The 26678-nt window shown below is 37.8% G+C and overlaps 1 protein-coding gene across 1 annotated transcript in view; it reads left to right on the plus strand.

Annotated features, from left to right (window-relative positions):
* Nucleotides 1–26007, plus strand: part of SPATA6 (spermatogenesis associated 6) — a 37335-nt gene extending 11328 nt beyond the window's left edge. Inside the window, exons 8-14 of the mRNA XM_058175387.1 lie at nucleotides 1185–1460; nucleotides 3599–3677; nucleotides 6849–6886; nucleotides 7851–8032; nucleotides 18250–18349; nucleotides 19500–19618; nucleotides 25449–26007. Coding sequence (XP_058031370.1) covers nucleotides 1185–1460; nucleotides 3599–3677; nucleotides 6849–6886; nucleotides 7851–8032; nucleotides 18250–18349; nucleotides 19500–19618; nucleotides 25449–25626 — 972 coding nt within the window. The 3' untranslated portion in view covers nucleotides 25627–26007. The remainder of the gene's footprint in view (nucleotides 1–1184; nucleotides 1461–3598; nucleotides 3678–6848; nucleotides 6887–7850; nucleotides 8033–18249; nucleotides 18350–19499; nucleotides 19619–25448) is intronic.
* The last annotated feature ends 671 nt before the right edge of the window (nucleotides 26008–26678 follow it).

Below are 26678 nucleotides of genomic sequence, written 5' to 3' on the forward strand. Positions count from 1 at the left end.
TTTTTCCATCAAAAGTTAAAAAATAAAGATCAGAGCTCTTTTTTAAAAGGGCTTAAAAGAACAAAATTAGTAATGTAATCCTGTATAAATATAAGTCCAATCAGATGACTTTCACTGCCAGAGAATGTATTTTCACCACTGACTTCCTTACAGTGAATATGAAAGTGGTTTAGAATTCAACGGTAAAGAATAAAGGTACAGGAAAAAAGTAGTAAAGTCCAGCAAGGAGCTGTAGAATAGATGTGCAGTCGACTAGTTGTTTAAAATATAGATCAAAGAACAGAAGGACTTTAAAAACTGAAATTAATTAATTGGACAATACACTGTTCAGATAGATGTTGAGGTTTTTTAATGTTTATTTAAGAAGAATGTATCAATAAAACATATACAAAAATATATACATCATCCTGGGTGCTTCTTCATTTTTCAACTAGTTGAGATAGATTTGCTGTTCTTTCAGGCCATAAAAATGGGTCTTACAACTTAAGGATCATTTCAGGTATAAGGTTGCTCAGACCGTAACTGTTAAACAGCAGAAAAATATGGTGGGTTAAAGAAAAAAAATAGCTTTCATTTAGAAGCTAGAATAATAACTATTAAACTAGTTGAAAACTGTCTAGTTTCCAAGAACACATAATCAGCCATTTTTTTTGTTGTTTTTTTTTGTTATTTTTTTTTTGTTTACATTTATACCCCGCCCTTCTCCGAAGACTCAGGGCGGCTTACAGTGTATAAGGCAATAGTCTCATTCTATTTGTATATTTTTACAAAGTCAACTTATTGCCCCCCCAACAATCTGGGTCCTCATTTTACCTACCTTATAAAGGATGGAAGGCTGAGTCAACCTTGGGCCGGGCTCGAACCTGCAGTAATTGCAGGCTACTGTGTTCTTAATAACAGGCTTTACCAGCGTGAGCTAAACCGGCCCATTTGATTGGAAAAGGGGGTCATCCTAATAAAATTATTGCCTCTTGGGTTTTTTTCCCTTTGTCTCCTCCTTCCCTTTTTTTAATAGTTTGAGAAGGATTGTTTGAGGTCTAAACATAAAGAAAATATATGATCTGAGAATTATTCATTAATTATGGAGATATCAAGCAAGATAATTATTGGTTATGATATGTTCAATGGTGAGACCAAATACTTTGAAGCTTTTTTAGTCTTAATAATTTCTTCCTTTAATTCAGGATAATTTAGATGGGCTGTTTCATTCATCTACAGAAGGAATGCGACAGATCAAATCTTCAAAGAAGAACACAGCTTCACCTGAGAGAAACAGGCCCTGTTTAGCAACAAAAAGTTATGAGCAACCTACAATAGCATCTCTTTCTCGATCTCCTTCTCCTTATACAAAAAGACGTATGTGTGAGCTTCTGCAAATCAGACAACGCCTGGCTCACTTAGACCTAGGGCCTTTCGATTTCAGGAAAGAAACAGACAGACCTCCATTTGTAATTCGTCGTGTATGTATCGTCTAATGGTAATAGTTTAAGCATAGATCAAATCCTGCTCTTCCAGTTATTTTAGAAAGCTTTTAATTAATTTTACTCTTTTGTGACAACTAGTTCTTTTCTAGTCTAGAGGAAAGATTAAATAGCGTTTAAGTTCTTTATCTGAACTCAAAAAAATAAGCAGGATCAGATCTGGTTAGTACATGAGTGGGAGATCATCAGAAATTCTAGGGGTTTAGGCTAGTGTGAGATATTAGAAAAACATCTTGAACAAAAGCAGTGGCAAGCCATTTCTTTATTGTTGTCAATAAAATTGGGGATGAGATTCCTAGAGTTCTGGTGGAACAAGAAAGACAAATAAGTGTGATGGGACATTAGTAAAAGTTCAAATCCAAACCTTTGCCGTTATAATAAGTTTGAAGCTATCAGTTCTTTGTTGGAAATCCAGGCTGAAGAATTGGCTGCTGGATCATTGTAGCATCTAGCATGTTAAAGCATTTAATCCCACCTTGAAAGAAGTAGAATGGTACCCTTCCCCAAGAATCTATTGCTCAACCTAGCTATTCTGTCTCCAATCTTTCCTTTTTAGGGAAGGTTGTTGATTAGGTGATTGAGATATAGCTTCAGAAAACCTTGAATTAAATAAATTATTTGGATCCCTATCCATTAGGATGCTGGTTTAAATATGAAACAAAAATTGCATCAGCCACCATGTTAAGTGATCTTTGTTGGAAGTAGGAAGGTACATATCCTACTTAACCACTCAGCAACTTTCAATAACATTGTCCATCGTATCCTTATGCATAGGTAGATGGGAGTGGGGCATTATGTTGCAGTGGTTCTTTTGTGGCAAGAAGGAGGTAGAAGTTGAGTCCCAAGGCTCTTTTATTTGGTACTCTCTGAGGAGTCAAACCTTCTCAGTCCTTTTCTAAAGAATGTCTTACTTCTGAAGATCAGACTGGTCCCACTACTGAGTTTAAAGAAAACTAAAAATATGGTTTTTTAAAGAGAGCCTGGAAGAGAATCTCATATGAATTAGGAACGTCACTTTTGGTCATGCCTGAATGTTTATTCTTCCTTTGTGGCCATAATTTTCTTTGTAATTTTCTTCGATAGTGTTAGACAACTTTTTGTCACACTATTTTATTTTAATGTTTTTATTGAAAGTAAGAAATATTTGCCAGTCAGGGTTTTTCTAGATTGGAATAGCATATAAGTTCCACATATACTATATACTAACACACAATTGACCCGACAGAAGAAGTAGAACACCTTCCAATAAATGAGCCCACTACTCAGACTATTGTATCCTGCAAAACTTGAAGCTTTCCAGTGGTTTTCAAGAGCAGTCACATGTAGAACAAATTGCAATATTTCAGTTGCAATGTGACACAGTCATGAGTGCGGGGGTGGGTGAAGCAAGCAATTTCTGTAGTCAGTCTCTCCTTTGCTTGACACTCCCCATCACCATATTTACAAAGTACTGTAAATTATTTCCATAGTGCACTCATGGCTCCCAGCCTTAGGTTGCAGCATAATTGCATTGCTTTTGACGTGTACAAGACAGTAAGCAGACTCTTGAGCATTACAAAGTATGGACAAATGTATGGTTTCATAAAGGTATGAAACTGATAGCCTTGTCTCTTTCTAACTGCAAAACACCATTGCAGTCACATGATTTTTCAATTTATTTATCAAATTTATATGCTGTCTATGTCACTATCTAAGTGACTCTGCGCAGTTCATCGATAAAAATCCATAAAACTATATAAAAAGACAATTAAAAAACAAAGTTAATGAGGCAGAGGCAGCGCCTTCAAGCTACCAACTACCCTAAGATTGCATACCACTTTTGGTTCCCTTTGCCAGTTGGCTGAGCCAGGTCTTGATGCTTTTCTGGAAGGCCAGAAGGGTGGGACCAGCCTCCCTTCTGGGGGGCAAGATGTTCCATAGGGTGGGGACAACAGCAGAGAAGGCTCTCTTCCTAGTCTGTACCAATTGAAATTCTTTAATTGACTGGGCTCTTAACATACCCTCTCTTCCTGATACTTAGTGACATTTTTGCTTAGTGGCGCAATTGCCCGTTCCAATTAGGATCATTAAAAGAGTACTACCTATATTAAGTAGTTTTAATAATTATTTAATTTTAGGTTGAAGAGTTGACTCCCTCACCTGATGTTCATGCTTGGTGTCGTTCTAAGGACAATAACAACGAAGCAGCAGCCTGTGGCAAGTATTAAGTTAGCATGCAGCTACAGGTTTGAAACCTATTTTAGTGGCCTTAATTATGCTTTTGCTTTGTCTAGATCATTGACATTTCTGGTTCAGGAGCAAAGTATCTGATTTCTTACATTTTCACTGACATAACATGTTTTAAAGAATACTGCAGTTTAAGTGCTTTATAAAACTGCTAGCGCAATTCCCTTTAATTGGCAGCAATTTCTTAGTAGAAATTTTAAAAAGTCACTACATTCAATTTCTTACTGTTGGAATGTTGTGACTTGTGTCACACAGTTGATATAAAAAACATAGCTCTGTTGTCTTACAAAATAAACTTATACTACTTTTAAGAAGTTCAATCAGTATATTACCTCTTGTTTCCTATTCACATCTCATGGGTTATGTGTTGCTTCCAGTAACTCCTGTTATCTGTTCAGGGAAAGCTATGTTTTGCATGGAGTTTTCTTATAGCATTTGCTTTTTTACTGACCTACTTTGCACTTAAACTATTATGTGTCCTAGAAGTATGTATGTTTGTTGCTGTTGCTGTTACTGTTGGGATGCATAGTTTTTAGCAATCAGTATATGATTCTGGTTGTAAAACCTTCAGGAATCTGAGAAGAGAGGATGCTTTCATTACAGATAGTCCTCAGGATAAAAAAATAATTTCTAAAAATGACCGGTTCTGTTTGACAGTCAAGCCTTTTCACATTATCCACATCCTGTATAGTGTTTTAGACTCTGACGTATACTAAAACATTTCCATTTTAGCTGCACAGATAATCCAGAATTTCCCCCTCATTATTTTTGGAGATGGTAGAAGCTGTTTGGCATTTCTTTCCATGTTGCAGTGGTATGGGAGAGAGGAGGACATGTCACAGTTCTTTTTTCATAATCCCAGAAGAGCTAGAATGTAAATCACAAATTTTCAGTGATATCTAATAGGGGAAAAAAGCCCTATGGTGTTTGCCAAGCCATACAATATTAATATGAAAAAGCACTAATTTTTTTTAAATCATGTGATTTTGTTCATATATGTTACAGTATAAAATTGATTGTCTCATTTTATCAAGTAAGATAGAAGTAGTTATTTTGCCAATTGTGCCATGTTCAATAATGTTAAAAGATTACCACAAATCAATACATTTAAATAAAAACTTTGTGGTTATATTTTAAAACACTTATTGGATACATTCTACTTCTATAGGAGCTGGCTCAAGAGTGGAATGGGTGGATGGATGGATACAAAGTTAATCAAGCTACCTCTGATTATTAGAACTAGATCTGAATTGCTTTCATGCTGATCTTTAGCTTCTGGATAGATATCTCTTGTGGGACTGACCCTCTTATGTTGCTACCTCCTTCTGAGGAACTGGGGATTGGAAATGATATAATTCAAAGGTAACAGTTACTGAATGGGCTGCAGTTGTTTTGGAAATCAGGAGGTGAGAGAAGGGCAGGACTTCGGTGCCTCAAGAGACCTTGCAGGCAAAAAAGTGATAATAAAAATGTTAGCAAGGAAGAAGATCTTTAACTAAAAAAATTGGAACAGAAGGAAAGTACATAACTTATCAATCTTTCCTCCAGTTGGGAAATAGAGCTGCTGACCACTATATAGGAAAGCATTATTCAAAAAGAAAAAAAAAATCCAATTTTTGTAGATGGCCTTCTAAAGAAACAAAACTCAGAAGCAGACTATTGAAAGAGAAAACTGAAAACCAAAATGCACATTCATATATCCTATAACAGGATATATGCCAGGATCTTAGTTGTAGAATTACCTTCTGTTGATCTCTATAAGACAGCGGTTTTCAGCTGTGTCATTAATGAAATGCTAGGTGGAATAACATTGTATCTAACATCTATCCTAAAGATCCCGGTTTTCAGTAGTAGAATAATTTATACTTGTGCCTATTTATTAAGGATATAGCATACAATCTCAGGGAAATCTACAAATGCTAGACGTAACACAGTCCTCTCACCCTAAATTGCCAGTTCATTCTGTTCAGTACTTATGTGCCTATCCTTGGTACACCCCAGGAAACGAGCTACCTTATACTGGCTGACTAGTGGCACTCAGGTCTCTGGCTCTTCTGAGGTCCTTTGCCGGTCTCACTTCACTTCAGCTCGCCTTGTGTTGCATTGCCTCATGTCAGGCTACCAGCTTCTGCTCTCTGCACTCACCAACACAGCTAGGTTTTTCATCTACTTGTAATATTGCATTCTTCCGAAGTGCTGGGTGGGCAGGAGTCAGGGAATGAGCAGGGGGAGCTCACCCTGTCTCTTGGAGCTGGGCTCGAGCTGCTTGAATGCAGACCATTTCTGGCTGGCAGTTCCAGTGTCATTAAGCCACTATGCCACACTTGTGATTATTCAACAATTATTCATATCAGGAATGCTGCCTTATTCGAGTCCTGATAATTGCAGAGCTGTATTGTTCCTGATCAGATCTCCTGCCTGGCAGCATGCAAGAAATCTATGCAGGAGGCATTTATTTTATTTATTTATTTTATTTATTCATATTTTTATACCGCCCTTCTCCGAAGACTCAGGGCGGTGTACAGCCAATAAAACGACAAGAATCCCAACAAATTTAAAATAAAATATCAAATTTAAAAAACTGATTCAATCGCTGTAACTTAAAATATTAGCTAAAATTTATCAAAACTAAAACCTTGGTAAAACCCTATTAAAACCCACTAAAACCCCCATACTAAAATCAATCAATGCCTATTTCTACTTCCTCTTCAGCTCTCATACCTGGGTCCCATACATATCAAAACACAATTTCAGATGTTGGAGTGGGAAGGCATGTTCAGGTGAATATAACTTAGTGGGATGGGAGGAAGCCTCTGAAATCTCCTGAGTTCTTACATGCATTGTGATGGTAGCCTGTTTTAAGTGTAGAAGTCCAAAAAGAAAAATATGGGTTTTATTGAGAAAAATATTTCAGAATTAATGTCTTGGAGCCAAAGGTTCTTGTAATGATTTGAATAATTATGCCAAAATGTAAATTATCTCACTATCTAAATACTAGTTTTAATGCTTTATTATAATTAACATTGTGGTATTCCAGTAAACTAGTGTTCTCAGTCATTATTTAAAAGTTTAAATGATTTTAATTTTTCAAAATATTTTGTGTTAAAATGTTTTAATTTTATTAACTTTTTTCTTTTTAAGATCCTAGCCTTCTTGGCAGTTACAGACCCAAAAATAAAGTGAGTACAGAAACAGAATATTTTATTAACTACAATTGATTTAATTTCTTATTACTTTTTTTATTGGATTGTCAGTGAGTAGTTTATATGTTAGAGTTAAGATATGAAAATTACACAAACTTAAAGGACATTTTCTATTTCTTAATTGAACATCTGAAATACTCAAACCTATCAAAAAAGTAGAATGTAAGGTTTGGAACTCATAGCCAAAACCCTATCTAGTTGAGGAATCCTTTACTGTACCATTCTCAGCAGGTGGACTCAAGCAGTAGAAATCACTACTGTCTTCTGAAATAATTCATTACTGAGCAGCTTCATATCTTTACGAATATTTTCCATAGGCCCAATTTAAATCTACTTCATTATAATTAAAACCCATTGTTTCTTTCATGTCATCTGGAGAGAAAGGTACCTAGAGCTTCCAACCATAACTGAAGAATTTCTTCCAGGCTCTTTATGATCTTGACATCTGTATGGCTTTGCTCAAGTTTGCAGGACCATTCTAGAAGCATAGTTGCAGATCTTTTATATACATACAGTTGCCCAGTACAGTCCTCCCATACTTGGTGCTTTTGATTTTTTTCTACTCAAATGTAGGATATTGCATCTGTCCTTGTTGAAATTCATCTTGCTAATCTTTACCCACTTATTTCCCTGTTGCCTAAAATAAAGAAATATATCCAATTTTTTGTATAAAACAATTAAATTTAACACCTCTCACATAAATACCAGAAATTTAAAATTGTGGTAGAAATGTCAAATTACACGACTTGACAGAAAAAATAGCATTGGCAATGGAAAGGATTGAATTTTGTATGTTTCATTTCTGCCTCCACAATCATAAATTATCAAATGTGTTTGTTACATTGTTAACAGTAAACTATCATATCTAACCAAGACATTAACTGTATTATATCTTCTACAAAGATCATTTGGGTTTCTTTGCATGTGTGTTTCTAAACAGATTATTGGATCGCATCATGAGAAATACTTTGATTATTTTCCCGATGCCTATGAGGAGCACTTAATCACAAAAATGACAAGTAGGCAGGTTTATTCAGATCGACTGTTAAGGCATTCAGCACCTGCATCATTGCCGAAATTTTTTTCAACTCCTATGTTAGATCGCTCATCTCTTAGAGAAAGGTAATGACACATATTTTTGGAAAATTTAAAATAGCAAGCTGTGTTCAGGTTTATACTGAATTTTCAGTGTTTAAGTTGGTGTATACTTTAATCAGGGCCTTACTTTTTAAGAATATTGGCCATTGTTTAAAATCTGATATGGCAATCAGTAAAAAGTTAAGTTTGAATTGTACCTATTCCAATATAGCAGTGCATGAATCAACATGGGTATTTAGTTGGCATTAATTTATCAGTAAAAAATAGATAAATTCCTTATTAGCAATGCCTACAATTAAGACTATGGAGCACTTGATAATAACAGGCTGAATAGGTGTCCAAATGCCTTTTATTCAAATATATACCTCAGTCTCCTACAGTTTGATACCTTTAAGATACAAGTTCTCATATTGTGGGTTGTAGCTCCGTTATTGTAAACAAATTTGATGGTGGAAATTAAGCGGGGGGTGGGGAATGACTTTCCAAGGAAAGCCAGAGCTTTAATAAGCTACTTCCACTTTACGTGGACAAGCCAGCTGTCTTTGTGTATTCTCTGAATGATTATTTGGTTGTCATAGTAGCAGCCTCTATCTGGAGTAAACCTAAGGCTTCAGGATCCCTTGATTCTGCTGCTATACATTCCACTTACAAGTCCCACCAATTTCCACTTCTTTTTTCCCCTGCTTTTTCTTCTCCCTCAATCAGTGGAGCAGCAGCTAAAAGCTTTGAATTCTGATGATTACAGCAACAGAGACAGAAAAGAGTTAAAAGATAATTTAGGTTTTAAGGATTTTATTCTACAATGGGATGCCAAAGACAATTCCTAGCTGAGAGCCTTTAAATAATGGAAATAACAGCCTTTGGATGCTGTTCCATTGGTGGGAGAAAGAAAGCAGGTAATAGAAAAAGAAGGTGATGACAGAGGAGGTGATGAGCAAATGGATAACAGCACACTGGAAAGTTCTCAGAAATCCAAAGTCTGCTGTGGACAAAACCAAAACCATCAGTTGGAGAATAAAATAGACAATCATATTTTCCAAGCAGAGCTTGGAGCTTGGATTTGGTACTGGCAGTCCTGGTGCTTATACACAGATTAATCTAGTAATTTTATTTATCATTTAAATGAATAAGAAAAATTCATGTATTATTTTAGTGATCATGGTACCACAAAATTTGAGGGCCACCACCTTAAGAAGTACTGAGGAATGTTAGAAATAGGATTTTCCTCTTAATTCTGTACCAGACTATTTTTTATATAAACACAAGATGCATTCATTGTATTTTAAGATGATCCAATATCATGAATGAATTTTGCAATCCATTCTTAGTGTGCCAGATTTTCCATATTATAACAAATTATGACAGTACTGCATTTTAAATTCTGTATTTTTCACACTATAAGACGCACTGGACCATAAGACACATATTAGCTTTAGAGGAGGAAAACAAGAAAAAAAAATCTTCCTGCATCCATCTGGTATTTATCTGGCTAATGTCCTTGCAGCAAATAGCCTGGTCAGCTTTAGCATGTTATTGCAGCCCCAGCATGTGGCTCATCATGGCTCCGCTCTGTTGTACCCACACTGGTCAACTGAGCTGAGCTGCCACCACCGGGGAACACTGTAGCCTTCACTGCCGAGCAGCTGATTGGCAGTTTGACCAGCCTCCCAGAATACCACCAATCAGCTGTTCTAGGCAGCAGGGATCGCCACCGATCACCGTTTGCCACCACCACCAATCACCCTCCTTCAGTGGCAGTGATTGGTGGTGGCAATCCCTGCTGCCTAGAACATCTGATCGGCAATATTCCAGGAGGCCGATCCAACCGCCAATCATCTGCTTGGTAGCAAAGGCTCTAGTGGCTGCGAACGGCAACAGCAGTGAGAGGCGGTGGTGGTGGTGACAGTTTGCTGCCACTGCCCCAACCCCCTCCCCTCTGCCGCCATATTCATTCTATAAGATGCACAGACATTTCCACCCACTTTTTTTGGGTGTGTGTGGAAAGTGCATCTTATAGTGTGAAAAATACAGTACTCTGATGTCCTGGGTCATTCACACGTTGCATAGAGTATTTCCAGCAATAATGCATAAGATCTGTATTTTTTTCCCTCTAATCCCATATGGATTGAGAGGCAAGGAAGACTGCAAATCACATACTGTCTGACATGAAATTAAGTTCATGAGTTATTTCCATTTTAGGAGAAATTGGAAATGTCTTTGCTGATGGATGCAGGCCCATTTTAAAATTAGAGTAATTCTTTATGGATGGGAGCAGGGAGAAAATTTGTACGTTGACTCTTTCTTCATCCTTTTTCCATTTTGCATTTCCCTGATCACTAAATTAGTACTAAAATTAATACTGTACTACAGTATTACTTATTCCTTTGTTTTAATGTATATAATTGTCCTTCAGTTTGGATACTTACTATGCGTTCTTATTTTTCTTCATTGTGGAATTTTATTGCTGTCACATGGCTTATAAAGGCTGACTGCAATTTATATGGCTTTCTTCAATATTCTTCAATATTCCTTTTACTCTTTGTGATCTACCTCGTTGTGATCTACCAGTATCTTTTCTTTGTTTTCTTTGTTTTCTTAGGTTCAGAGCCTTAAGAGCCACGTGATTTTCAACGTTTTTCAATTCTTCTTTTCTTGGTTGCTTTTTCATAGTTCTGTTCCTTTTGTTTTATTTTTATTTTTTTGTTTTCTGGTCAGTGACATGATCATTTCTTCTCTAACGGATTGGAAGGCATGCCCAACTTGTTATTCAGGGTTGTTTTTTTAAATGCAAAATATGTTCAGCCTTACAAAATAGCTTATCATTTTATTCCTCCTTGCCCTAGTTGCAAGGTATTAACACTTGCCATTTGTTGAAATCACATCTTTACAATAAAGCCTTCAGTTCAGTGCTAATCCATTACTAGAGTCTGGTGAAGCTCAACAAGCAGGACTGGTGGATAACTAATTTATGCTATGGAACTGAGAAGAGTCTTCAGAGGGTTTGTAACTAACTTGGCTCCAATACCTGCTGCAAGACTGTCCCCTCCCATCTAGCTACTACCTAGCTACTTTTCTACTCTGACAATAGTAGGGATCAGAAGCTTGCCCAGTAGCTACATTTGTGTAAAATTTTACAAGAAAGATTAATGAAGAACAACATCTTATATAGTCACCTCCCTATAGGGGTACCTCCCAATATCGATGTAAGGTGGAGTTTCTGAATTCAAGTTGGTAATCATATACCGTATTTGTGAAAACCCTTAGTTGTTTTTAAAAGAAAGTTGCCAAAGATTCTAAGAAGCTACATAGCTATATTATAAAATCATGCTACTCTTTTCTATTTATTCATGTATTTATTAATTACAGTAGTTTCTGGGGGAGTAACTTACTCAGTATTAGTTAACATTACTTGATAGACAAAACTACCGGGCTGGCCTATAGAATAAGAAAGGTATAGCTCATCACAGTTACTCTTGACTATTTATCTTGACTATTTATCTGTTATAGTTCATCAGAACTTGATTTTGTGTATTAGAAGTTAAAACAATAGATCTTTACAGTATTTTTGGAGAAATTAATTTCTTAATATGGGAATCAGAGTCTCCCACCCAATTTATATTCAAAGTACTCCCAGTATTTGAACAGACATAATGATCTTATTTGAGATCACTGTTGAATCTGGTAGCCTCCATTTACCTTAAAACATTAAGCACATTTTCAACTCCACACACACACACACACACACACACACTGGCAATTCAAAGAAATTAAAAAAGAGAGGAAGAAAAGGAGGGCATGAAATTTTAAAGATACAGCTAAAGATACAATATGAAAATGTATATTGCATATTTTTTCACATAAATGAGATAGTTCTCCAAATTGTAAGTTTACACTACATCATTTCCTTAGAAGCAAGGATTAATACCATGCTTCCAAATATATTTGTACTTGCTTAAGTAACAACAAAAATCATTTTTAAAAAAATGTCAAATGAGTTGTTACCTGTTAGTGAAGGTGTAAGGAGCTCAAAGGGTTAAGTGATGGCCTGGCTTTTAGAAGATAGTGGATCAATTGATTGCTACTGAAAAGTGGTTGAAAGGCATAGAACAATTAAGCTGTAATCTTGTTTTCTTTATTCTCAAGTATCTTGGGGCACTTGCATTTAGTTTATTGAAGTTAGCCATTCACCTTGTTGTTTATTGGTATTTTCTGAATAAATAGCTGATGGTGAGACTTACTGCTCAGAATACTTAGGACTTTCCAGTATAAGTCTTGATAAGGTTGATAATTATAATTGATAATTATAAGTTGATAATTTTTTTAATGTAAACTGTTGTCATAGTAGATAACCAATTAAATAAAGATTTTATGGAAAATCCTTTATTCTCCACCTGCCAACTTACTCACTTAAAAGAGAAAAAAATGGACAAGGCAACCTTTCCCTTACAGTGGCAGAGAAAAACTCCCCTTGAGCATAAGAAAATGGCTTGTTTGTTCTGCTAGAAGTACCTTTAAGAATTTTTTTCCACTTATGTTTCTCACTAAAAGGGTAACATGTAAGTCAGGCCTATCTTCAGCAAAAAATGAGGGTTTTTTTAAATATATATAATAAGGATCTGATAACAATCTATTTTTGTTACATATTAATACATTTATACATAATACGGTATTAATTTCAAGTGCATTAGGCTAATTCATGGATCATACCTCAACATATGTTTCAACTACTCAGGGTGAACTCCTATAACCCCCAGCCGGTTTTTGTTACCACCTTTACATTTAAGACTTTTTTAGGTGCAGAAATGTGAGCCCTGCTGAGTTCAGTAGAACTTACAATTGTGTATAGCATTGCTATCTTAATGCGTTAAATTCAAGCTTGTTTCACTGTTGAATTCTCAAAAATTCATTTTAGCTACTTCAGTCGTACACCAATTTCTTTTTAGCCGTAGTGTAATTTCTTTTCACCAGACTCCACAATACTTGCTTGCATTGTAAACATGCATGTGTTCCTGTATTATATTGATTTTTCCCCCTTATGGTAGTTTGTCCTTATATGTGGACTTTTTTTCCCTTCTCAGCACAAATCCTCTGCATTTGAAACTAATAAATGGAAGCCATAGATGTATGGTTGTGAGGGTTTTTTTGGGAAGGGGAAAGGAGTTAATAAAGAGCCACAGTGTTTTGCAGAATATATTTGTGATAATTTTGCTAATATAAAATATATTAAGTTTTTGTGCTTATAAGTAAGTAGGCATTTGTTTGAAATTCTCCGTGCTTTGTGCCTATTTATATAGTAGTACTGACTTGGGAATGAAATTCATTGAAATGAAGTGGAATTTATATGTGAGTAAATAGACATAAAACTGTGTTACACAATTCCCCATTTTCTATTTACAAATATGGAAGAGTTAAGTCTAGGCACATAAGTTCTCTTGATTTTTTCCCAATTTTTGTACAAAATATGCATTTAAATCTGCATCTTTTAAAAAAAACTTACCTGCAAAAAGAATAAGTGTTTTTAGCTACAGTATGTTATCAGATGCAATCATAATGTTGATTTCTATCAATATAGCAACTTTAAACTAAATTATGAGCAGTCTTCCATTGATCTGGCTTATTCCAGGTGGCAATGTCCTATATATGAGAAGTCCTTGTTTAGCAACCCAATTAGGATTGGCAATTTGTTAAATCAAGTAGTCACTAAATGAAAAGATCACAGTTTTACTATTTTAAGCTTTCGACTACCAGCTTTCCATCACTACCAAAACTGCTTAAACGTGGCAATCGCTAAATGAGGAATACATACAAAAATGTTTATATAATGTATAGGAGTCAATAACAATTTAAACAGATATAAATTGTTTGCTAGTAGCAAAGAAAATTGAAATGACAGAAAAAAATAGCTCTAGAGGTTTGTTTTGTTTTGTCAAAGAAAAGTCAGAAGAATGATATATTCCAGCAGCACTGGAAGAAAATGATGATCTCATAATCCTGTTTCTAAGATCTAGGCAGTGATAATCAACTGTTATTAGAGTCTTTGCATGATGGAAATATTTTTATTTATAATTTTAAAAATACAGTTTGAATATAAGCTTCAGAAAATGACTTCTATAGTCTTTAAAAATATAATAGATGATGAGTGTACAACATACAGCTTTTTTGTATGGTGACTTGTGTGTGGTATACACGCTACCATAATGATTTAAAGCAGGGGTGTCCAAACTACGGCCCGCGGGCCAACTGCGGCCCGCGGGTCAGTTTTTATTGGCCCGCAGCAAATTCTCGGTGGACAGTGGGGTGCGGCCCCCGTCCTGGCCCCCAAGGAAGCCGCCGCTCGCCCGGTTGCAGATGCGGGGAAGCTCCGCTGAGGCAACCCCCGCCCACCCGGGGCTGCGGGCCGGCCATTCCGCCACTGGGCTGTAGGCGCCGGGCGCCACGGCTGCAGCCCGGCCCACCAGACAGAGAAGGGGGCGGGCGGGCGGCAGAGCTGCTGGCGCTGCTCCGGGCACCCTCGGCTCGCGGCGCCGCACAGGTAGGCTCTCCGGACGGGTCGGCAGAGCAGGGCTGGACAGGCGGGGGAGCGGAGCGGAGGAGAATGGGAGGGTTGAGCTGCTGAGTGGGCCCCGCTGCCAGGGCTGCCGAGGGTCCCGGCGGGAACGGGACGCTTCTGCTCCCCGGAGAACCTCCGGGCGGGGGGCGGCGAAGGCGGGTTGTCCCTCTCCAGCCACCGCCTTCCCCCGCCCTCCCCCGGCGATGCAGCTCAGTTGGTGGGAAAGCCTGGTGAGGAGGGGCGCAGCTGAGTTGGGGGCTTGTCCGGGAAGCTGAATGACCAAGGAGGCTCTGGGAGAGAGCCGAAGAGACCCACCCCACCCCGCCCCCCGCGGTGTTGCCACAGCTGGGGAAGATGGCAACGCCGCTGCTCGCCCGGTTGCAGATGCGGGGAGGCTCCGCTGAAGCGACCCCCGCCCATCCGGGGCTGCGGGCCGGCCATTCCGCCACTGGGCTGTAGGGGGCGCCCGGGATGCCCACGGCTGCAGCCCGGACCACCAGACAGAGAAGGAGGCGGGCGGGCGGCAGAGCTGCTGGCGCTGCTCCGGGCGCCCTTGGCTCGCGGCGCCGCGCAGGTAGGCTCTCCGGACAGGTCGGCAGAGCAGGGCTGGACGGGCGGGGGAGCGGAGCAGAGGAGGATGGGAGGGTTGAGCTGCTGAGTGTTGCCACAGCTGGGGAAGATGGCAACGTCCTGGGATGCCGGGATGCCCAAGGGGGATGAAGCCCTTCCTCGCAAAGAGTCTTTGGGGCCCAAGGCAGCTTGGCCGGCCGGTGGCCCCTGTGCCCCATGGGGCATTGCCAGGGTCGTTCCTCCAAGGGGCCAAAGCCTCCTGGCTGACCCACAAGGCCCTCGGAGGGGGAGAACAGCCGGCCTTCCTAGCACAGCGCTGCCTCTTCCCAAAAGGGAAGTTTGTTTGTTTGTTTGCCTTTGAAGGTGTCTCTCACCCGCTTGGCTTGTTTCGTTTCATTTTGTCTGCCTCTGAGAAGGACTGGCTGGCTGCAAAACTCTTGTGGCTTGAGTATTGTGCGTACTCTGTACATGGGCCCCAGCTGCCCCTCGGAGCAGCTTCAAAGCCCTTTGGGGGCTCTGCTCCCAAACCTGTGCCCAAACCGAGGGACCCTTGGGGGCTTCTTTGCATGCTGCAGGATCTCCCAGCGTGACAGTTTTGCACCCTGCAGACTGATAGAAAGCAGCTGGGACTCCCCTGGCGGAAAAGAAGAAGACCAGCATCGAGAAACAGGTGAGGGCGGCGAGGGGCCGAACAGCGTTGGTGGGGGGAAGTGTGCAGAATGTCTCCAGACAAAAACTATATCGCACTTTTGACCAGTCCTCACACTTATGACCGGTCATCATTTATGCCTGTTGCAGCATTTTGTGCATAGGGACTACTCAGGGGGCTGAAAAAGTTATTTTTGACCTGTCCTCACACTTTTGACTGGTCCTCACACCTACAACTATCTTTACATTTTGCACCCTATCTTGTAACCGTGGTGAAGAGAAGCAGTTGTGAAATGAGTGATATGGTTGTTAAAAATGCTGCAATGGGCATAAATGTGAGGATGGTCATAAGTGTGAGGACTGGTCAAAAATTACTTTTTTTAGCCCTCTGAGTAGTTTCTATGCCCATAGCCACATCCACTCAGTCACATGAGCAGTTAGCCACGCCCACCAGTCACATGACCACCAAGCCACACCCCAAAATAAGCCACGCCCAAAGAACTGGTACAAAAAAAATTACACCCCCCCCCCCCCCGTGGCCCGGGCCTTGGCTTATTTTTCTGTATTTGGCCCTCACTCAAAAAAGTTTGGACACCCCTGATTTAAAGGGTTACCTGGTTTTTCTAATTTCTAAAATTATATGTTTACAAAGTAACTGAGATTAGTATAGCATAGCATAGCGCTGTGTAAAATGTCGTTATCACTCGTATACATACTTTCATTAATATGATAAGTAAATATATTCATTTAAAAGAAAGTTATCTTAAATAATACCTAGTAATGCTTGTTTCTGTTTGGAAGATTAATACAAAGTAAACATTTCTTAAGCTATAGCGCACACTAGTGGACTTTTCTGTCATTTCAGGAAAAAATAAACATTTTATAGAAAAGGATTTTTGTATCATATATTAGAAAATTAAGTGTGATTAAGTCATGTGCATATCATAGAGTTGCAGCATGTATAAAGTGGAAAAGTTATTGTAAGTCATCTGGTTCAACTTTCTTGCAGGAGTCCTCTAAACCATCCAGATCCACACTAGTCTTAGCAGATTACTTTCATTGCTAACCAGTTTTTAGCATTGGGAAATGTTGCCTAATATTCAATTTGCATGTCCTTTTTTTTAAAAAATAATCCACTCATCCTTGTTCTGTCTTTGGTTTTTAAAAAAACACAGCTTCCCAATCCTGAATTGACATCTTTGATCTTTCTGTAGGTGCTTATATTGTCCATTGAATGATGAGTGTACAACATACAAATTTAGTCAAACTAAATTTGAACTATGAACTTATTTTCTTAAGGTGTTGACCTAATATCATTACAGGGTTAATAAACACCAGTTTAGTTTAATTCTATCTTCTATATTATCTGTAAAGCTGAATGGCCTGGGACTGCTCTTGGGAAACCTCATCAATACATTTTTCCTGAAAAAATGGAAAATATATTTCAAGCACTTTTTGAATGCAACTGAACCAGTAAAAAATACACTAAACCTTAGTAAGTTGCATTTATCTATTTTGGCCACAAGGTCTAGAGGAGAATGGAGATGGCTTTAAAGAAGGAATTCAGCAACCGTTTGATATATATCCACTTAGCCCTGGAAAGGAAGAGGGGTGAAAAAGAAACTCAAGATTGCCCCACCTTGATTTTCTTTGATATAAAGGCAGAGAGAAAATCTGTCAAGTTTTCAAGATGTTGTTAATATACTCTGCATCAGTGAACAATTTCATTAGACCTTGTGGAGTCTGTTTCCTGGTCTAGTCTTGACACAAAGATACAGTAATCCTCTGTATTGGATGCTTTAGAGGTCAAACAACAGTAGCTCCACAAAATTTCCTGGTCTAACCAAACTAAGTTACTTTATCATAAAAAAGGATAAAATCATCTGACACAGTTTATTATTGACAAACCCAAGATGGCATCTGTTAATAATAGTATTCTTTTCTGAATGCTTGCATAAAACTGGTCTGTTGTTTCTTGGATCCTCCTGCTTTTCCTTTTTGGATATTAGGGCAATTGCTCATCTCTGTTCTTCTAGTACATTAACTAACTTATTTTCATTGCTATCTGATACTGTTCTGATACTATAGTGGCAAAGATGGGAGTTAGTGTAACCACCTGTGGTATGCTTTTGTAGCTGTAAAAGTATTATATTGACTATATGCTAATTATTATCAGAATTAAGTATGCCCAGCGTTCTCTTCCAACAATGACCAAGTAGGTGCATTTATAAAGTGCATTTGCACTCTCCTGTTTGTCTTCCTGTCCAATTGATACTAAGAGACATAATCTTTTTCTTTCTAAAAATGATACTTAGCCATGATAACAAATAGCTATTGATAGCTTTATCTTTCATATGCATCTATAAAAGAAAAAATAATGTATTGTACCCATTTCCAAATGTTAATCCATGCTTCTAATTTAAAATCTTCATATAAAGTGTCCTAATTTGTTATCTTTGTTTTTGAATTTTAGGTATTATACAGGTTGGAACACACCAATAAATGGGGACGAGATTCATAAACGAGTGAAAAATATTTTAAGAACACACAGTGCAAGGCAAAAGCTAACATTTGTAAGTCTGAAAATCAATTGGCATCTCTTTTCCTTTCTCAGGTTTTAAGCAACAAGGTTTATTAACCATTTCATGCAATTGCCAAGTCTTCAGCTATAGCAAACAGAGGTTCACTATTCAGTTTGCTAGTTCCTTCAGGCATTACAGTTTCCTCTCTCTGGATGCTAAGAGCATACCCATAACTTCTAAGAAAAGGCCGTCAGGACATTTCCTGTGGGATGAGACAATTTTTCAGGAAATATCTTCCCCTTTCCAAAGCACCATTCAATATTACATGGACTAAAAGGGCTATAGGAGAATAAAGAATGCAGTTCTGTCTTCTGATTCAATTGAAATTACTATGTAAGTATACAATTTGTTCATTGGCGTGAATAAATAATTCAGGGGATGGAGCATAAAGTCTTGCTTTGTGCCAAATTTTAGAGAAAAGAAAGCGTATTAAAGATAAAGGAAATGTATCTATTACAAATTTGGTGTTTCCAAGTACCAGCATAATGGAATATTTAGAACTGGTGAGTGAATCTCATTTTTAGGCAGATGGATATTCCTCTGTTGTCAGTTACAAGATCCTCCTCCTCATCCATTCGTACAGAACCCAAGAATAAGAGACGTAGAGTGTATCCACCTTAGGAACTGGAAGACCATTCAAATTTGGAAAGGGGAAGATAATTCCATTGCTGAGATTTGTGCAACCTTATCCTCTCAATATTTCTTTGTTAAAGTAACTTGGGAAGAATCTTGTTACTAGTGGAAGGGAGGTTGTCAAGAAATTGATAATGAGGCACACAGTGAAGGATTCTACTTTCTTTCAGCTTTTTGATTAGGACTAAATAGAAATAGTTCATTTTCTATGAATTATTCACAAGTGCCTTTCACTTCTAGTTTGGCATCTAGGAAAAAGTTGTCTTTGTGGATGTCTGATATAGAATAATAAATAGCTTCTAATTATTAAAAATATATGATGTAGGTTTTAATGTTCACATATATTCTATTAGTCTTAAAGGAATCATATAAAAGTCAATGTTACTCTCCCTATATTGCTGGGGGAAGAGGTAAACTTAAAAATAGCTTAAATACTTTTTAAAAAGTACGTAATATGTTTTGACTATCAGTTAAAATTATTGGTTTTTTAAAAATCTTTATTTCTTAGGATGAGACCTCTTTGTCAAAGGAAGAATCTGCTAAGACAAGAGACTCCACTAAGACAATTGATTTCAGAAAAAGAGATTTTTCACATACAGATTCTTTAAACACTAATTTTCAAAACAGGTAAGGTCTCTTTCCATTATGGTTCTCCTCTTCCCAATCCTTCCCCCCCTCCCTCAGTTCTCAGTCCAACCCCAGATTCTCCCTGAAATAACTTCAGACATATGATTAATATTATGTGCATACCATAACTATTAGAGACTAAATTTAAATAACCTTTTGCACTAATTCCATGTAAGTCATTTGAGCTTGATATTTGAACCAAGGTACAGCTCAAAGTCAACCTCTGTTGCTTTTAGTAGATGCAATTTTCTGCCTTTCTCCTTGTCTTTGTTTCTTCCTGCATAACATTACTTTAATGGCATAATAGCCATTATATCTGTGTAGCTTTCCATGTCAGTGTTATAACTGGGATAACTTAATAATGTCCAAAATTATGTCAGATGTGCTTGTGATGCAGGTCATCCTTATATTACTAAAACTCCTGAGTATTGTTTCTTTGTGCGTATAAATAAAAGCCACACTACTATGATGTAGAGCTCTTTACAGTGTATTGATGTCACTGAAGAATAAACCATTTACTGTTTCAATAGGAACAGCAAACTACGCTCACTCAGACTGTTAAGTCATTTAAATTAATACCAGTTACATTGATTAACAGTGACATTTAGAATTTTAGGCTGGTGCTTTTCCAATCACTGTTGTATATCAGGAATTGAACCAGGGATTTTTATTTTATTTTTTTTGTAGGCAAAGTTTGTACTTACCATTATATTAAAGTTTCTCCTTTTAACTGAGAACCTAACCCATATTTTGATATTACCAACCCCTCACATATTTTGATTTTTTCTGTAACCCATATATGTATATTCTGATGGAGTCAATGTGGGAGGTACAGCACATAAAAAAAGAATGTGCAACTCTTAAGAGGTACAGCATCATTGAGAATAATTGACTTTGAAATGTTAATATTCAAGTAAGGTCAGATGCTGATGTCCCATCCTCTAGGCCAGTCAAGCGAGTTGGGAAATAAGGAGACTCAAGGATATTCTGACAGTTTCAGGTCTGAAGATGTCCTCATAAATAGCATGCCAAAGTAGAGTTCAAAGGAGAAAATAGTTTTGCTGACCAAATGTTCACACTAAAATAAATGATTGAAAACCTCTGGGATTACCCAGAAGATATGTGATGTTGAAATATTTAGTATGAAAGTGACTTTGGAAGGAACTCTAAAGGATATGGAACAAAACCATGTGACAGGTAGATGACAGGTATTTCTGAAAATGGAGTCAGTGCCATTATCTTGCTCTTAATAAAATTTCTTCTTATAATCCCCAGATAGCTTCACTTTAGCTTGTCAGAGTAGTTTTCAGTTAAGATAGCATTTTTTTCCAACATGGATGTAGATCTGTCCATTTCATTGTGGGATTCCTTGTGAGGAAGGGATGGCTAATGGCCCTGCATAAAAGTGAGTGCTGACCTTGTCAGTATGCTGATCTGAAACCAACAAAAATCACTGCTGCTCTTTGTAAGTAAGTCTTAAGTTGTGTTGTGATGACTAATTTTAAGTGAAGGAGCTTGAATTTGTTAGAATCCCACTCTGAGTAATATGTTGGCAAATCCAGATTATTATGGATAGTTTGAAGTTGCTTGTTTCAGTTGCAAGCCAAGAATGAAAGTGTGAAAAACTCAGAATTTGGCACATATAGATATGTTTAGGATGTAATCAACCAACTGTTCTCTTGATTAATACCTGACTGGTAAAAGCTACTCTAAAAATGTGGTTCCACTTAGTGAAGAGTGATCAAACCCTTTATAGGAAAGGGAGGGGCATAGAATGCTGTTTGTGTTTCTTTTAAGCCACATGCATGCTAATTTTATTTATTTTTGTCTTCCTTTCTTACACTTCAATACCATTTCCTATCTTGAAGTTGGCAAATTAAATGTATTTCAGTATAATAAAGATACAAAATTGGGAAAACTGTTTAAAATCCCTGTCCATAACATTTACCGTACATAAGAAAGACAAAGACACAGAACTTCAGTAGGTAACATAATAGCAAACACTTCACAGGCCTTGTAGAGCAGAGTTTCCTAACCTTTCCAGCTTTGCAGACTGGGCAGGGGGAGGGAGAGAGGGGATGGATCTGCGCAAGCGGCGTGCACGTGCATGCTTGCATGTGCACCTCCATTTGCACAAGAGGTGGGCACGTCCGCCTATCGCTCATTCACCTGCTACTTCCACAGCCCAGTTCCGAAGAGTCAAGGCCCGGTAGTGAGCCACAGCCCAGCAGTTGGGGACCCCTGTTGCAGAGAGAGCATTTCAAGAACAGGCTCCATCACAGACAAGTTTCACTTAGGAATAATTGTAGATTACATTCTGTTAATCATGCACATTCAGCCACAAGTCTCACTGGCAGTCTTCCTGATCCCAAAATTAATCATATAGGAGAAAACTATTAAAACACTGTTTATGGAGGTTCTCAGTCACCATTGTCCCAGAAAATGTTTTTCTTTTTTCAACTGCAACTGGATTTCCTTGATTTTTCTTGATGTTTCACTTCTCATTTAAGAAACTTCTTCAGTTCTAACTAACTGGTGAGGAATAGAAGGGATTTATATTCTTTGCAATCAGTCAGTTAATATTCTGAGGGTTGTTGAAATCAGCTGGGGGTTAACCTGTGTCCTCAGAGTCACCTGAATTAGGGAAATCAGGAACACATTAAGATAGAAGACCAGAACACAAATGTGCCAACATTGTATATACAGTGCAATGCAAAATTATACATTGGGAAATGAAACAACTACTATGCAAATGCATAACACAGCATAGGAGAAACCAATGCAACCGGGATAGAATTCAGTAGTAATTCTGCATCTGAATGAAAAGAGTAGTAAAGTTCACATTCTGGACAGAAAGGACCACTGGTTGAAAAAGGAGTCAAAGAGGCTATCTATGTTAAAACTGAACATACCTCTTTCAAGGGTGTTTCTGTGTGTAATGACACCACTTATCTCCTGTTTATAATGCAGCCTTTCAGTGGTCCCAAGAAGGTTCCACACTTGTTTGCGCTCTGATTCAAGTGACTCTGAGGACACAGATTAACTCCCAGCTGGCTTCAATAACCTCAGAGTGCTTACTGCAAAGAATATAAATCATTTCTATTCCCTACCTGTTAGTTAGAACTGAAGAGGCTTCTTGGATGAGAAGTGAAATGTCTTCAAGAAAAATGAAGGAAGTCCAGTTGTAGTTTGAAAAAAAGCACTATCAAAACTCTGATTGGAATACAGTTGATTCACAAGGATTTGTGTTTAGAACATATTTGTATGAATAGAATTAAGACTATTCAAAATACCTAAGAACAGATGCCTAAGAGGAAGAGAAAGTTTATTTAAAAAGTTACATACTATTATGTGTGTGTGCTGTAGTCGTGCTATGAAGTAGGCAAAGTCAAACACAGGCATAGCAAGGATTTCACCAAAAACTTCTAGAATAGAATAACAATCTTGAAAGCCTGTCAGAGTTTCTCTCTGCCTCATCTTAAACCAAAGCAAAGCAAGGTTATTTTGAGTTTCTTTCTCACATTTTCTTCTTTCTCAGGACTGATTAATCTTTTCTGAAAGTCTTCTTTTAACGCACCTACCTCCTCTATTGCCAAGGCCAGGTCTACATTCCTTCAACCTGCATCTCTGAGCTTTGTACCTTCACAGTGAGAAGAGAAGAAGGAAGTACAACTCCTGTGAAAAATAGACTGACAGGGATGTGTTTAGGGTCATCCAAAGGAGAACAAGAAAAAAGAGAATTTGCCTTTAGTAGCATAAAAAGTGTAAAGTATTGATACTTTTAGAATAGAATTTTATAGAATAGAATAGAATTTTATTGGCCAAGTGTGATTGGACACACAAGGAATTTGTCTTGGTGCATATGCTCTCAGTGTACATAAAAGAAAAGATACGTTCATCAAGGTACAACATTTACAACACAATTGATGATCAATATATCAATATAAATCATAAGGATTGCCAGCAACAAGTTATAGTCATACAGTCATAAGTGGAAAGAGATTGGTGATGGGAACTATGAAACGATTAATAGTAGTGCAGATTCAGTAAATAGTCTGACAGTGTTGAGGGAATTATTTGTTTAGCAGAGTGATGGCCTTCGGGAAAAAACTGTTCTTGTGTCTAGTTGTTCTGGTGTGCAGTGCTCTATAGCGTCGTTTTGAGGGTAGGAGTTGAAACAGTTTATGTCCAGGATGCGAGGGATCTGCAAATATTTTCACGGCCCTCTTCTTGATTCGTGCAGTATACAGGTCCTCAATGGAAGGCAAGTTGGTAGCAATTATTTTTTCTGCAGTTCTAATTATCCTCTGAAGTCTGTGTTTTCTTGTTGGGTTGCAGAACCGAACCAGACAGTTATAGAGGTGCAAATGACAGACTCAATAATTCCTCTGTAGAATTGGAACAGCAGCCCCTTGGGCAGTTTGAGCTTACTGAGTTGGCGCAGGAAGAACATTCTTTGTTGTCCTTTTTAATGATGTTTTGATGTTAGCTGTCCATTTGAGATCTTGCGATATGATAGAACCCAGAAATTTGAAGGTTTCTACTGTTGATACTGTGTTGTCAAGTATTGTGAGAGGTGGAAGTATGGAAGGGTTTTCCTAAAGTCTACCACCATTTCTACGGTTTTGAGTGTGTTCAGTTCCAGATTGTTTTGGTTGCACCACAAGGCTAGTCGTTCGACCTCTCGTCTATATGCGGATTCGTCATTGTCTCGAATGAGACCAATCACTGTTGTGTCATCTGCGAACTTCAGTAGCTTAACAAATGGATCATTGGAGATGCAGTCATTGGTATACAGAGAGAAGAGAAGTGGGGAGAGCACACAGCCTTGGGGCGCCCCTGTGCTAATTGTACAGGTATTTGATGTGATCTTGCTTAGCTTCACCTGCTGCTTCCTGTTTGTTAGGAAGCTTGTGATCCACTTACAAGTCTGTTCCGGTACCTGTAGCTGGTTTAGCTTAGTTAGAAGAATGTCTGGAATGATGGTATTGAATGCTGAACTAAAGTCTACAAAAAGGACCCTTGCATAGGTCTTTGGAGACTCAAGATGTTGTAGGATGTAGTGCAGAGCCATATTAACAGCATCATCTGTTGATCTATTTGCTCGGTATGCAAATTGCAAGGGGTCTAAGAGCGGATTCGTGATGGTTTTCAGGTAGGAAAGCACTAGCCTTTCAAAGGTTTTCATGACTACAGATGTTAGAGCAACTGGTCTGTAGTCATTCAGTTCCTTGATGGTGGGCTTCTTCAGCACTGGGATGATGGTAGAGCGTTTGAAGCAAGAAGGAACATAGCACATCTCTAGTGATTTATTGAAAATATGGGTGAAGATGGGGGCCAATTGGAGCTGCATTTCAGCAGCCAGGGCTTTTTATATAAAAAATAAGCATGAGGTAAGGAGGCTCTCATGCTATTTGAAGTGTGAAACAAGTTGTGCAATGTGTAATCTTCAGGCATAATCTGATACTGAAATGAGAAGCAGACTGATAAGCAGAAACTCTAATCAGGTAGATTAAAATGCAGATGCAGATAGAAAGTAATAACACCATACATATTCCTGGAAAGAGATCACCATCACTGTCTAGAATTTTCCAGACTGACAAGCAGCACATATTTTAGCAGCATGTGCCTTTTTCTAAATGGTATTTCATATAAGAAAATATTTATCATCAGCATTAACCCTAGTCTATGCGTAATTAACACACAATGCAAATTATATAAAGTGTAATAAATAAATGATAAATGCCTGTTACTATTGTCTGAATTTTAAAAGGTAATGATTTGCTTTATTTTTATTTTTTTTGGTCTGGGTGCTTATGGGCTTTGCCAGTTCATTCAGCCAGCCAAATGTCATGGTTCATTTGGATAATGATGAATATTGGACCAGTCAAGTTTCGGAGTATAAAAACAAGCCCCACAGAGCCATCTTTGAAGACAGCCTGGAAAAAATCTATCGAAACATGTACAGAAAAGCTTCCAGCTCACTTTCAAAGAATAAATCAAACTAAATTCCTAATAAGTGCTTTAGGTGAAAATGAACAGTGTCTGATCAGTATTTTTTAATTACAAAGATTATTATTTGTCTAATGACTGTAATCTATTTTTAAGAGAACTGTTTTTACGTAAGTATGTGAAATTTCTGAGGCTGGAATTTTCAATACAAAAATAAAATCTGGAGGATTTTTATTATGAGGTATTGTTTCATTATGAATTTATAGGCATGCCAGCAGTTTTAGTTTCTCATTCTCAAACATCAAGTTTTCAATTAAGGAAGATCTAAGTCATTTGTCCATGATTTTGCACTTGCACTATGTACAAATATATGAGGTCTTTTCCTGTTGCTTCTGGAATTGTATTTCTAACTCTGCTGCTGAAATACATCAACATCATCAGGATCCTTTATCTCGGTCTCTGAGTCATGTCATTGTATTTGTGCTTCATGTATGTGAGTGGTGACAAGAAGAAGATTGTGAAGTGGGGCGTCTGACAGCATCAATACTTTCAGAACTAGTAACACTGGAAGTTATTACAATTTCTAGAATTAAAAAAAATGGAACTATAATTAATAACCACCTAACACAATTATATAATATTTGAAACTAATGGTATATACAAGGTGGTACAAAAAGCAGGTGGCAGTCTCTAGAATTTACTCTGTTCAGCGAGAGAAAGGAAAGAAAGATTTTATTAGATGAAATAGAGAAGTCTGCTCAGTTAAACTGGGGAAAGATTGAAGCAGGAGTTCAGAGAGTAGCAGGTGAAATGAAGGTTTCAAGAAGTTCTGCAGTTCAAAAAGAACCATGATAAACTGGAGGGAGTTTGGTGGACTAGCAAAGTAGCAAGATGTCTGAAAACGAAGCCCTATGAGGAACAGTTAAATGATTTTTTATAAATTGGGTTTGAAGAAAAAAAATGAGGGGAATGATAGCAGCTTTCAAGTATCTGAAAGATAGTCACAGTCTTCTGTAATGAATATAATATCCGTAGTTCTAGAATATAGGAATGGAACCAGTAAGTTATAGTTGCAAGGAAAGAAAGAGGCTCAGGCTTGATATCAGAA

Source organism: Ahaetulla prasina, chromosome 3, assembly GCF_028640845.1.
Source record: "Ahaetulla prasina isolate Xishuangbanna chromosome 3, ASM2864084v1, whole genome shotgun sequence".
Lineage (NCBI taxonomy): Eukaryota > Metazoa > Chordata > Lepidosauria > Squamata > Colubridae > Ahaetulla > Ahaetulla prasina.